This window comes from Aythya fuligula, chromosome 3, assembly GCF_009819795.1.
Source record: "Aythya fuligula isolate bAytFul2 chromosome 3, bAytFul2.pri, whole genome shotgun sequence".
Lineage (NCBI taxonomy): Eukaryota > Metazoa > Chordata > Aves > Anseriformes > Anatidae > Aythya > Aythya fuligula.
In genome coordinates, this window is record NC_045561.1 from 76,203,093 (window position 1) to 76,215,939 (window position 12,847).

The following is a 12,847-nucleotide window of genomic DNA, read 5'->3' on the forward strand; positions in this document are numbered from 1 at the left end:
TATCCAGTGAAGTGATTTTTCAAGAATTTCACAGTAATGTTTAACTCATGGTGAAGTGTGGAATGAAATTGGTAAGTCTAAATTCAACACTTGTCGTTTCTGTTGGTGTTTCAAAAATGTTTTATTATATCTGAATTCTAATCAAAATGTTTTTGAAAAGCTAATCTGTAAAGAGAATGTTATTGCAGGTGTCAATAAAATATCGAATTTTCCTTTGTTCTTTAACTGAATAAGGAACTTCTTAATGCTTAACTCTATGCAACATCACCTGGTAAACATAACTAGCATGCATTTGGGGAATTTATACCGCTTAATAATTAAAGTAGCCATAGCAGACAGTTGACCAATTATGCTGGCTATTTATACTTCACCCAACAAAGACTTACTCCTATAAGAATAGAGCTGAAAAATAACTTTTTGCTAGAGAAGCTGAATCTTGTTTCATTTGATAAAGAAATGTCATTGAAAATATCACAGTACTGAACATCTGATATTGTACGATACAGAACTTGCTAGGTGAAGTAATTACAAAAAAAAAATCTTTAAAGGTAGCTGTAAGAACAGGTTATTTCACTCTGGACTGAAATAGTACGAAAATTATTTTGGCTGAAACTTAAACTGAAATCTGAAGAAAGGATATATCTGGTAAGAAAAAGATATATTTGGTATTTTGGGGATAGGAGGGTGTATACAGATGAAGCTCTCAAAGCAAAATCTCCACTAAAGCCATTAATTGGTTTATTTAATTAAGTCAACTTTCATCTAAGACTTGCCTACTAACTGTGACATTTCTGAAAGCAGACTGCTTCCCACCTCTAAACAGGAAGATAAAATGATAGTCATTGCTTAATCAACTGCTTGGGAGCCAACTCATCACACAGGAATAAGATTCCTTAGTGAATTTCTTCAGAGTAGTTATACACCAATTTCAGAATCTATCCAGAGGCCTTTTGGCCTTTTTATGTACAGTTGTGATATAAAATTATTAATAGACAACCTAGAAAATGTCATCTAGTTGTATTCCAGGCCACTTTTAGAAAAGATGGGTACCCTGCACCAGTGCAAAAGGATTTCCAGATGCTCTGAAGTAAACATAGCATTTAAAGCCAGTTCTACAGCTACTGCAGCATGTTCTGAATCCCAGCATGACTCCTGAACAGTTGGTTTGATGACAGCTGGTTCTGTTATGATAGTTCTCACCTCCTTCTTCTGGTATATCAGATTTGGACACTCTGGAAGCCATTATAGTAGAAATTTCCTCAACAGCCTTTCTTTAGCTGCTTCTTTCCAACCGCCACCAGCACGAAGATGCCCTGTACTAGATATTACCCTTGAACAATCCCAGAAAGAATGAAATGCTATGTAGAAAGTGGCACTGCATATTAGCTTAAGAGAGTCAATATAGAGGGGTATGATATACTGCTGGTATTTATAAAACATAATGCCTACAGCAGAGTGAATTGTCAGACCACCAGATTTGTAAAATATTTGCAAAACACAAACCCAGCCTTCAGGACACAGTCATAGATGATCAGATGTCATAGATGATAAACTACCTTGGCAGATGAATGGGTATTCTAGCAACATCACTACTATTACTGAGGAAAGCACAAATGGAAAACCCTAAATAGAGGAGCCCACCAAAATACAGAACTGAGCAAGTAAAATTCTTGCAAAGCGAAAAGAACAAGCAATCTCCAAATACTGTGGAGGGTGCGAGGCAAGACAGGAGAGAAAGCTTCAGCTTGGCCAGTGATTGCTAGGATGTGCTTTATTCATTTTTTTCACTGGTAGAGGGAGTAAGAAGAGAAATGAGACATAAAACAATGTCTACAGTGACCACTACAGTTAGTATTAAGTATTTGCAAAGAAAAGTGCTTTTTTTTTTTTTCTTCCCTGGATTAGATATCTATTTAAGAGTTATATAATGTAATATAGAAAAGAAAGCTGTTAGAATGTTTAATCAACTCAGCTGCCCACTGACTTATCTAAAATCTGTCCCAGAGCAAATGGGATACAGTGCTCTTCAAGAAAACATGTTTCCTCTGAAATTGGGAATTTCAATCAACTTCAACAACTTTAAACTTTTACCTACATTGTACCGGTGTTAGAAAACACAGATTTAATTCTAGCAGCCTTAATTCTTGCATTTCACAGATGATGAAAGGGAAGTGTAGATTAAACTTTATATCAGTGTTTCCCTGTTTGAATGAAATCAAAATCTTTAAAGAGGATTGTTTTCAGAGATATGAAAAGCAGGCTGCCTAGGGACTTCTCATTCACTTATGCATACCAGAATTATATGTTACAAATAGATGTTTTAAGACACAAAATGATTTATTTATTTATTAAAAAAAAAAAAAAAAAGGGAATATCAGTCTTGTTTCATTGCATGCATTTGATCACTCTTTTCTCAACCTTATCCACAAATTCAGAACGGCTGTGTACAGAGAATTTATTTTTCATTTGTTCAGTTCTCATGCATATGAATACATACTAACAGTTGCTTCTAAGAAAAATCACTTTGTCAGACCCTTACAATATATGAAGCTTTTAGGACTGTGCTACAAGGATATGACAATAATGAATTGATTTGGAAACAGGTTCTAGGCATTTTAAGGAAGACACTTCCAACAATCTACAGGTGATTTCTGAAGCTTTCTCTCAAATAAAAATGAGGCTATGCATATAGCCTGTCTGGGAAAATATGATTACTGTAAGTCATCCAATTTAAATGAAGTCCTTTTTCAAAAACTATATTCTGAAAACCCTCCTTATTTATTTTACAGTATATACATTTACACAGCCTGACTTGTATTAGTGCAGACTGATATATCAAATAATCAGTATTCTTTTAAAGAATGTAACCAAAACTGCAAAAAATCTATCTTGCTTGATCTATGTATTCTGTACTCTGATGTTCTTCATGTCTTTCAGTAGCACTGGTCTGTAGATCAGCTCCAGGCTTTGCATGTATTCTAGATAATCACTCACTCGAAATCCATGGAGTGCTTCTTCCTGCACAAATACACACAGAGAACATTTATTAGATAAGAAAAAGGATGCATGACTCAAATGTAATGAATTCCAGGCTGCTGAATAGAGTTAGTTTTGTTCTGTTTGCCATGGCTTGAGTACTTAAAGTACACACATTAAAATATATTTAGAAATAAATAATAAGCATATCTGTTCCAGAAGGTACTTCCAGTAATTCCTTAACTCTTGGTAACAAATAGTTTTTTCACAAAGAAGTTGTTCATCTCATTTTTGGAAAGTATGACATATGAAGATTTTTAATGAAAATAAAGTGAGCTTTAAAAAGGCAACATCAGGTACTAAAATACTCTTTTTTTTAAAAAATGCATAACATCATCTTAATTCACAGCAAAGTTGTCTCCAACTTCTTTCTTTATGTGCAAATTTAAATATATATATATTAAGAAAAATAATATTTGTTTTTAATTTTACTAGCTACATGTAACTACTCATTAGATAATAGCAACAAAGGTGTATTGCTATCAAATCATAATTTTTTCATGAAATATAATGTAGGTTAGAAGCTTGAAAAATTACTATCAGTTCTTTGAAGGAAAACAGGCAGAAGGACTTCTTCATATGCTAAGTGACCACTGCTAGTATGAAATTGTGACATTACTTAAGAAAATATAAAATGAATACTCAAAGGTTGTTTTTTATTATTATTATTATTAATTTTGTTTGCTTTTGTTTTTTAAACTTGGATTATGTTCTTAGAATAGTTTAGACTTCCATTTTTGGGGGAATTGCTCCACTACAGCAATTAACATTTGTGAATGCTGTGCTGAGAAGTTACAGGCTAAAGCTCAAACCTAAATTTTTGTATTTCAACAGAATGGTAACTGACCAATACCTTTGCAAGTGTTAAACCCAGGTGACTGAGCTGACATATTGTTCATATTTAGAATAGTTCACTTGGAAGGGACCTACACAGATCATCAGCTCCAACCACCTGACCACTTCAGGGATAACCAAAAGTTAGCACAATACGGAAGGCATTGTCCTTATGCCTCTTGAACACTAACAGGCATGGGGCATCAACCACTCCTCTAGGAAGCTTGTTCCAGTGACCACTCTCTGCGTGCAGAACCTTTCCCTAACCCCCAGCCTGACCCTCCCCTGTCCCAGCTCCATGCCGTTCCCTCAGGTCCAGTCACTGTCCCCAGAGAGCAGAGCTCAGCGCCTGCCCCTCCACTCCCCTCGTGAGGGAGCTGCAGGCCGCCATGAGGCCTCCCCTCAGCCTGCTCTGCTCGGGGCTGAACAAACCAAGGGGCCTCAGCCGCTCCTCACATGTCTTGCCCTCCAGACCCTTCATCATTTTCATAACCCTCCTATGGACACATTCTAATACTTTTATGTACTTTTTATCCTGTGGTGCCCCAAACTGCACATGGTGCTTGAGGTGACGCCACGCCAACGCTAAGCAGAGCAAGAAAATCCCTTCCCTTGACTGATTAAATATGCCGTGCCTGATGCACCCAGGATATGGATGGCCCTGTTGTCTGCAATACCACACTGTTGACTCAACTTGCCACTGACCAGAAATCCCATACAGGATCACAAAAGAAAAATAAAACCACACACATACTCACTCTGGACGTTGAAATAACCCAAAGGATGAATATTATTGTATCAGAAGAATTGCACAAACAACTTTCAAAATCCAGAGCTGCCACAAATTTAATAAATTAATTGAATTAGAAGTCTACCATTGTTAAATGGATGTAGTTATATCCAAAATAACCGTAATTAAACTAGAGATCAAAATCACTGATTTTTGCAATGACTTGCTGTTAACTGATGACTTCATTTTAATGTAAAGTTTAGGTGGTATCAGATATGTCAAGATCTTGCCAAAGGAGTATGTATCAATCTCATCCCGCCTTACTTATATATACTCAGCACAATAGAAAGAAAGACAAACAATAAATCAGATTCCAAGTTGAGTTCACTGTTTTTCCCCCAATTGCTGTGCTTTTGCTTTAGTATACTGGCAGAATGCAGTTGCCTATTATCTAAGAAAGGCTGATTGTATAGTAATTGGCATGTGTTCAGAATAACAAAGATCACTGAGCTTTGTGCCACATCTCTTCAGGCTTCAGAAGGAGACCACTGCATAAACCCACCCTTCTGAAGAATATCAACTTTAAGGAGATCAGGGCCACATATATGGAATTGAAACAAATGCCCTAGTAAATTAATGCGGCTATTTAAGTTGCTTACAAGGAGAGGTGATCAGGACAATATGCAGGAAAACCATTCTCTGGAAAATACTAAACCACAATTTCCTGCCAGGAAGAAAATAAAATTAAAGTGTTATTTCACTCAGTTAAAATCAATAGGTGAAATTCAGTAAGTGCTTCAGATTAAGTAGTATATTAATTTTCAGTATAGAGAATTTTCCTTCCCTTTGGCAATTGAAAGAAATTCAAAAAGAAACCCTTACTTTAAGAAAGACCTGAAGATCTTGGGCTTCAGTGTGCTTCAGGATGTCTTGCTCTAGATGTCTGAACACAGAAATACACATATATACCTGATAATCAGGACCAAGGAAAATACATGTAGCAATGTAGTGAGAGATCTCACTCCAGTCCATGTAATTCCAGAAACACTGAGTTATCCATTGCAGACAAATCTAGGTGAGAATAAAATTATAATTAAATTGCTGTAGATATTCAGTCATAATTTATCAGTATTATCTCCTAATTTTTCTATACTAATGCCCTTTTCCTATAACATTACCCTACTTACAAAAATAAAAGGTACAAAAGAGGCCAAGAATCCCTTTTTCTTCCTGCAAAAGCACAGCTTCAAAATAGTTTCACTGAGTTCTGCTATACCTCACACCCTGCTTCTGTTCATATCATATCTGTTCATATACATTGTACCTGAATATATAGCAACTGTTGAAGTTGAGGCATAAAACTTCAAGACCAGTGAAATACAAGATGATTTTTCATCACCTAATTATAGGCACCTCATTATTCCTATGCTGAGATAAAATCCCTTATTTGCCACTCTTCTCAAAAAAGAAATCCTAAACTGACTATTTAAAGCTGGCATCTGCCCCCCTCTTATGCTGCAAATCCTGGCAAAAGGGAATTTTGAAAGCATAATATGAAAAATATATTTCTTGCCTTGGAACGGAAATAAGCTCTCTTACTCCAGTGAGATATCCTATGCATTGGCATGAAGCTGTTTATGCTTCATCGTGACTGTAGTATAAGCAACGTTCTGTACAAACATGTAGAATTCGGTATTTCCAAAGCACTGTATTAAGTATGTAAAATAAAAAGTAACTAAATAAAAACTAACTAGAGAATATTTTTCTCTAGTAACATTTCATTATTATAAAAGTTTTTGGTTTGTTTTATCTTTTTTACCTGATTGTAATAGTTATAGTAGTCCTTAAAAAGTATATATTTTTTTTCTAATATAAACTGAACTGCTTTCTGTTACATATCTGTCCCAAATTTATCATTTCCTCCCCGTGGAAAACAGTGAAAATTATTCTGGAGAATAAGATATTCTATAGTTTTTAATGATAAATCTGAGTTTTTAGTATCTCACTTTTATCAGATTTTCTGCATGAACTTGTAATAGAAGATCATCAGTTGCAGTATACTGTCATTACTCTACAGAAGATAGTTAATATTTATGTTAAAATGCCCTGAGTCACTATGCATTCAACAATCTCTTATGCTGTTTCAGAACCACCACGCACGCGTATAGAAAAACCACAGTAGTTCCAACTTTAACTCTGAACATCTTTGATTTTGTGGATTTAAATCAAGAAGTTGAAGATACTTTGATATTTCATCAGTTACCTGGGATGGAGCAAAACCAGCCATATGGAAGGCAGAGGAGACAAGTGGTAACTCAGCTTTCATCAACATCTCAACATAGTGTGCACTGCAGAAATAGACTGGATGGATGCCAGATTCCACTGTGGTAATAGGCAGGTGCACCTGATTAACAACAAAATTGGGGAAAATGATTATAGATCACAGAACTGTGTTACTTTAAAATACCTTTCTGAGAAAAATATATATACTTGTAACATAAGTCATCACAATTATTTTAGAGACAGGAAATAAAATAAGTGAATACGGAAAAAGATTGCATTGACATCTTAAAAACACGTAGTTAAACTAAAGAAAATCCAAAGCTAGAAACTGTTGTAAAACATATCTTAACTAATCCTTTACAATCTTAAGTCTTTATTGCATTTATGCTTTAATTCTCAAAGCAGGGAGGGAGAAAATGTTGCTGCATTTTAAACAAACAACAACAATTCATTTTTGTTGGATTTTTTTCCCTTTTACTGGTGGATAAAAAGTCGAACTTCTGCGGTATTTAAAGTTGTTTTCTAGGTGCATGTTTCTTTGCAGTACGTGTGGTGAGTATGAGAGAAATTTTGTTATGAGCTGCAAAAGAAACAGAGGTTATCATTATGGAAAGCTTTGGGTATCCGTGTTTGGTTTCTAGGTAATGAATCTTTGGCTTCGTGCTAGAAGGTTAGTGCACATCCTTGGGAATTTTCCACCTTCCTAAGGCAGTCTAATGCTTCCTAAAGCATTACAGTCTAATGGCTGGATAATTCCTCATTTATGTTTTGACATTTTATTTTAGTTTACATTGTGGAAATTATGCAAATAGGTTAATTATTTAGTTTTCTCTTTGTTTCTTCAAGATATATTGTGAAAGAGAAATCATTTAGGTATTTAGAATGGACATTAGTAATGCAGCAACTTTGCAATGCTGTCTAGCTCTTGTACGGAAGAAGACACTTAAATTCTCAGCACTGAGAATTTAGCACAATTATATTCACATAATGGAGCAAAATTTAATTGTGTTGGAACAGCCTTAGGGCTGGCCTTGGCGTTGTGAGTGGAGCAATACAATCATTGCTGGTGAAAAGACAGACCAACTCGTCTTAACAGAGGTTTGCATACAGAAGAGGCACAAAATCTAGATGGTGCATCCTATGCCCCAGAACTCTGTAGTAAAGACAACAGTTATTTGATAATTTGTGGTCAAAACATTCAAGACAATGTGAAAATGTATGAAGTCAAACTGAAAGATGAAAGATTTTTGTTTTACACTGATGATTCCACATGCAATCAAAGATGGAAATCATGCTGCCTATACTACAAACTTGGTCAAAATACTAATTTCAAATTGCAAAGCATTCAGAATTTGGGCGTTCAGAATTCAGTAATAATTCTTCAAATTTAATAAATACATGTTAGTGCTTTTAACCATAAAACTGAGTTTTACTGAAAATCAGAAGGATAAACTTCACATTGTAATACTACTGCTACTAATAAAAGGTCTTGCATCAGAATTAGATGCCACTAACAAGGTTTATTTTACTGTCAGCTTTAAAACTTGGTAACATTGCCTTTACCATCAGTCTACCTGTTATTTCACTACTTTTAAACAACCATTTGAGCAAATCTGTATTTTTCTGGAAAAAAAAAAAAAAATCAGGGTTATGCATTCAGTTAGAGGGCTTTAATGAAAACTTAATGCAATTTTTAAAAAGGGGGAAATTGATAACATGTATTTTAACTTTCAAAGTTGTCTTTCAGAAAGAAACAGCTTTTAAATTCTTACAGATACATGCAGTCTTTGTAGCCAGAGAAATGCTGAAACAAGAAGATGAGAAAATTGCTGAAGAAACGTTAGAGTCTTCTCCCTGTCCCCTGACATAATGAGGAACACAGAAGATGCAAACCAGTCATAGCCAGCATAGCGTCCCTGCAAGCAGTCTGCATTAAAAAGTTAAGGAACTTGGGCAAAAAACTTCTCTGTGCTGCCATGCAGGAATTGCAGCCTTCCTCACTCCCCAGGCCCGAACATACAGAGTTAAGAGCTTGTTTGTTACAGATGGGACAACGGAATATAGCTGCACAGAAAGCAGATTTCTAGAGACACACCTGTCTCTACAACTGAATTAAGAGAAACAATTTAAGCCGTTTTCCCTGTAGTCTACTCTTTTCCAGTCCATAAGCAAATGTTTCAAATCAGGAAAAAACAACAACAAAAAAACCTAGAGAAATATGTAAGTACAAAATATGTAAATACAAAACCCTCACACAAAAACAAGTGTGCCCACAGTACAGGAACAGAGGATGGTAGGGGAAGAGGAGGAAGACAAGAGTTGTGAAGATTATGGGGGGAAAAAAAAAGAAAAAGTAAAATAAAAGCTTTCAAAAAAGAATTAAAGTATATGCTGACTACCTGAAGTATATTTTAATAGAGATACATTAAGCCTAATGCTTGAAGAAAAAAGCTTATTGGAAACAGTTATCATTGCTATATTAAAAATATAGATATATAATGTTCCACAGTACGTATGTACTACATAACACATATGCAGTACATCTACATAGTACATAGCACCAGAACATTGATACTGCGGGAGTACCACAAATATTTATTAATGCTCAAAGGTATATTGCTTCAGACTCTTTAGCATATACAGCGATATGTGACCCTACACCAAAAAACTTTATGACAAAAATGAATGAGAAACAATTTTAACAAAATATGGAACAGAATGACAAATATTTTATGGAGTGCATTGTGTGTGCATTTTAACTTAACAAAATTTCAAAGAAAGTGCCTTTTTTTCTTCTTCTTTCAGGATATATTTACACGTATAACACCACCATCATAAACCCAAATTGAGGGCTCAAGTTCCACTAGCATTCTTAGGCCACACAATTTATGCAATCAAGAAGGATACGAAGTGAGGATACCACAGTTGTCTGCTGTTGTTTCAGAAATTGCTCACAATTCATTAAGACGAAGCACAGATCATTTTCAGCATGTTCTTTTAGCAAATTCAGGTATTTTCCATATCTAACACAAGAAATTAAAATTGAAATTGCTTAAATACGTTAAAATAAATAAATAAAATAAAAATAAAAAGAAAGAATTCATACTTAATAGGCCTGTAAAAGTTAAGCAGTAATCATACTGAACATCAAAACCACAATGTTGTAGATATATAAAAAATGGTTTAATAAAAGCTATGTTTCTTCATTTGGGAATGGCAGACTATTATACTCAGTGTTACAATTTCTTACCCAAATTCCTTGTAGTTCAAAGTTTTAGCAACTGTGATGGGAAGGAACAAGGACTTTGTCTATGATACATGACTCATTTTCTTCACGTATGTTGTTTAGAATTCCAGCTAAGTATATTTTTATATGTAATTAAAGTATATTTTATATGTAACTATTGGCATCAGAATTCAAATATTAATGCTAAAGAAAACAATCTGTGGAAGTACAGACACATTAACTTTTCTTTCATCATAGCTCTGCAAATTATGAGCAAAATAAAATGTGTTAATGGCATATAACTAAGCTTAGCTAAACAGAACCATTTAGAGAAGTTATGTGAGAAGGAAAAGAAACATAACTCAGGATAATGTAATTTAAGTGGTAAATCTTACTAACGAGTTACAATTAGCCTTTGCAGCAATCAAGGACAATAACCTATATAATCTGTAAAGATAATTTAATTATGTACTAGTACCTTTTTCATTTTGAAATTTAGAATTCATTTTCTCAAAAGATTATCTTTAGATTTAGATGGCATAAAACACTGAGTTAATGGATTAAGTATCATTAAAGTCATTCCATGAAATCAAACAAATTCTAGAAATACACTAGGGAAATATTTTAATACCATGTACCTGACTGTCATTTCAACACCAAGCAGCTGCACAGATGAAAGGCGTTCCTTCTTCACATCTGCATCCATGGCTAAAACAAAAGAAAAATATAATAAAGTATTATGAAAAATATGATTTAAACTGAATACTAATGTAAAGTTTCCATGCACAGATACTAATTTTGGAGATCTGTTTCATATTTAAGTGAGTTTAGCAGTATTTGCAAAGAAACATCAAGAACCTGTATTCCTCATACACTTTTTTTTTTAAATTAAAATCACTTTCTTTACAGGAAAATGTTCACTTTTAATATGGTTATCATTATCTTTAAAGCATGATGAGAACAAACATCATCTTCAGACCCATTTCTTGGCAGAGCTTCATTCCTTCTTGCCAAGAAATCAAAGCCGCATTTTCTGGTTTACTTTCTTCCATTCCAGTGGCCTTAAAGTCACCAAGCTGTAAAGCCAACCTTGCTAACAAAAATTCTATTTTGATATTAATCTCATTGAACATTTTATAATCGATTGTTTCTTAAATATCCTGTAGTTCCATAATTTTTCTTTCACACAGTAATATATACCACCATTCTTTTGCATTTATTTAAATGAGAAATCCAAGTTAGATAAACAAATTAATAAATCGTGAATTAAAACAACCCCGTTAGTAACATTTTCTCAACATGCTAAATTTTAAATGCAAAAGGTGAAGTTCTGTCTATTTCGTGTTCTCATCTCATCTAAGATAACGACACCTCAAAAAAAATTCACTACAGTAATACTATGAGCTAAAAGCTGAGGTCTTAAGCCTTTAATATACTTCTTTGAGACAAAGTGCTAATAAAAAAGAAAAAAAAATGAACTTAATTAAAAAATTGTCTAAAAAAGAAAGAAAGAAAGAAGAAGTGTCCTGCTCAGATGAGCTGTAGACTGAAATTATCTTGAATTTATTCAATAAACTGATGAGATTGAAATAGTAATCTCAAGTCAAAGCTTTTTTTTTTTTTTCAACCCCAGAATAGAAGTTCAAGAAAAACAGTATTTGAAAGAATACATATAAAATCACAGGGCATTTCAGTTATAAAGCCCTGGAGATGCTTGAAACAGTTGCTAACTTTTTACAGCTACTGTTCCAAGCTACCTTTTTTCTCAAGCTGCAAATACCACCTAAACAGTGCATCCATTTCCAGGTTCCTATTTGCAATTGTGCAGGCCAGAGCTATACTGTAACATAGAAGCCATGTTAGAAGACAAGCCAAGGAGAATTTGAATGAGTTGACTAATGGTAACTAATGGTTAATTCAGTCCTGGCATGACTGTATATATTCAGTCCTGCATGACTGCAGGAGAGAAGGAAACAGCCTAACAATCTCTACACCAAGGAAGCTCTACTTCCTTTTCAAGATGAGCCTTGTGTGGGTGGAAATGCTGGAACTGCTCTCAGAGTCCAACAAGGGTGTCGTGAGAAACAGCCATATGATAGCACACCATCTGAACCAGTTTCCACTTTGTAACAGCTTACAGCAAGTACTGAATGCTTACTTCCTACCAACATTACAAGAACACAACTGATTTCATTCATTCTCATTGCCTTTTATTTTCTGGTATAATAATTCTTAGTTGCTGAAAAGGATCTTTTCCTTATCAGTTTTCCCTTTGATATTTTCCCCTGTATTATGAAAGAAGATAAAATTAACATAGAGTTTGGACCGAATAATTCTATATTATGCAGTATCTCATCAAGGCAAAAACTCTCACTTTCTTACACCAGTGTACTTGATATAATCATAGCTCTGTACACTACGCAGTTGAGTTACTACCAATCGACAACTCACACTATGAACACAGAAATTGAGGTTCCTTGTCAAAATTTTTGATTTCCATTTTGCTTTTCCAATTAACAAACCGGGAACACTAGGCGTTAGAAAACTACAAAGCCATTTAGAATACACAAAGGACCACTTCCTACTGATTAAAAACTGGACCTAGAAACCTTGAATGTTCCATTAAGCTAGTGAATTATTATTAAGAATAAGTTGGGTATGAAGATATTGCATATTGCAATCCATCGATAAAAAGCTTACTAGCAAGCTTGCAGTCGTATGTTGTGACTGTACTATTA

General features: G+C 34.4%; 1 protein-coding gene across 8 annotated transcripts in view; it reads right to left on the reverse strand.

Annotated features, from left to right (window-relative positions):
- Positions 1-2,373: 2,373 nt before the first annotated feature.
- Positions 2,374-12,847, reverse strand: part of TBC1D32 (TBC1 domain family member 32) — an 81,410-nt gene continuing 70,936 nt past the window's right edge. For 3 of the 8 annotated variants that reach the window (XM_032184932.1, XM_032184931.1, XM_032184936.1), the window contains 6 exons: positions 10,748-10,817; positions 9,791-9,906; positions 8,656-8,810; positions 6,864-7,004; positions 5,483-5,671; positions 2,374-3,018 (listed from right to left, as the gene is read on the reverse strand). In XM_032184932.1, coding sequence (XP_032040823.1) covers positions 2,899-3,018; positions 5,483-5,671; positions 6,864-7,004; positions 8,656-8,810; positions 9,791-9,906; positions 10,748-10,817 — 791 coding nt within the window. In that variant the 3' untranslated portion in view covers positions 2,374-2,898. Of the gene's footprint in view, positions 3,019-4,324; positions 5,672-5,713; positions 6,307-6,863; positions 7,005-8,655; positions 8,811-9,790; positions 9,907-10,747; positions 10,818-12,847 lie in introns of those variants that run through there. The other 5 variants (XR_004253103.1, XR_004253104.1, XM_032184934.1 and 2 more) reach the window with 5 other exon arrangements.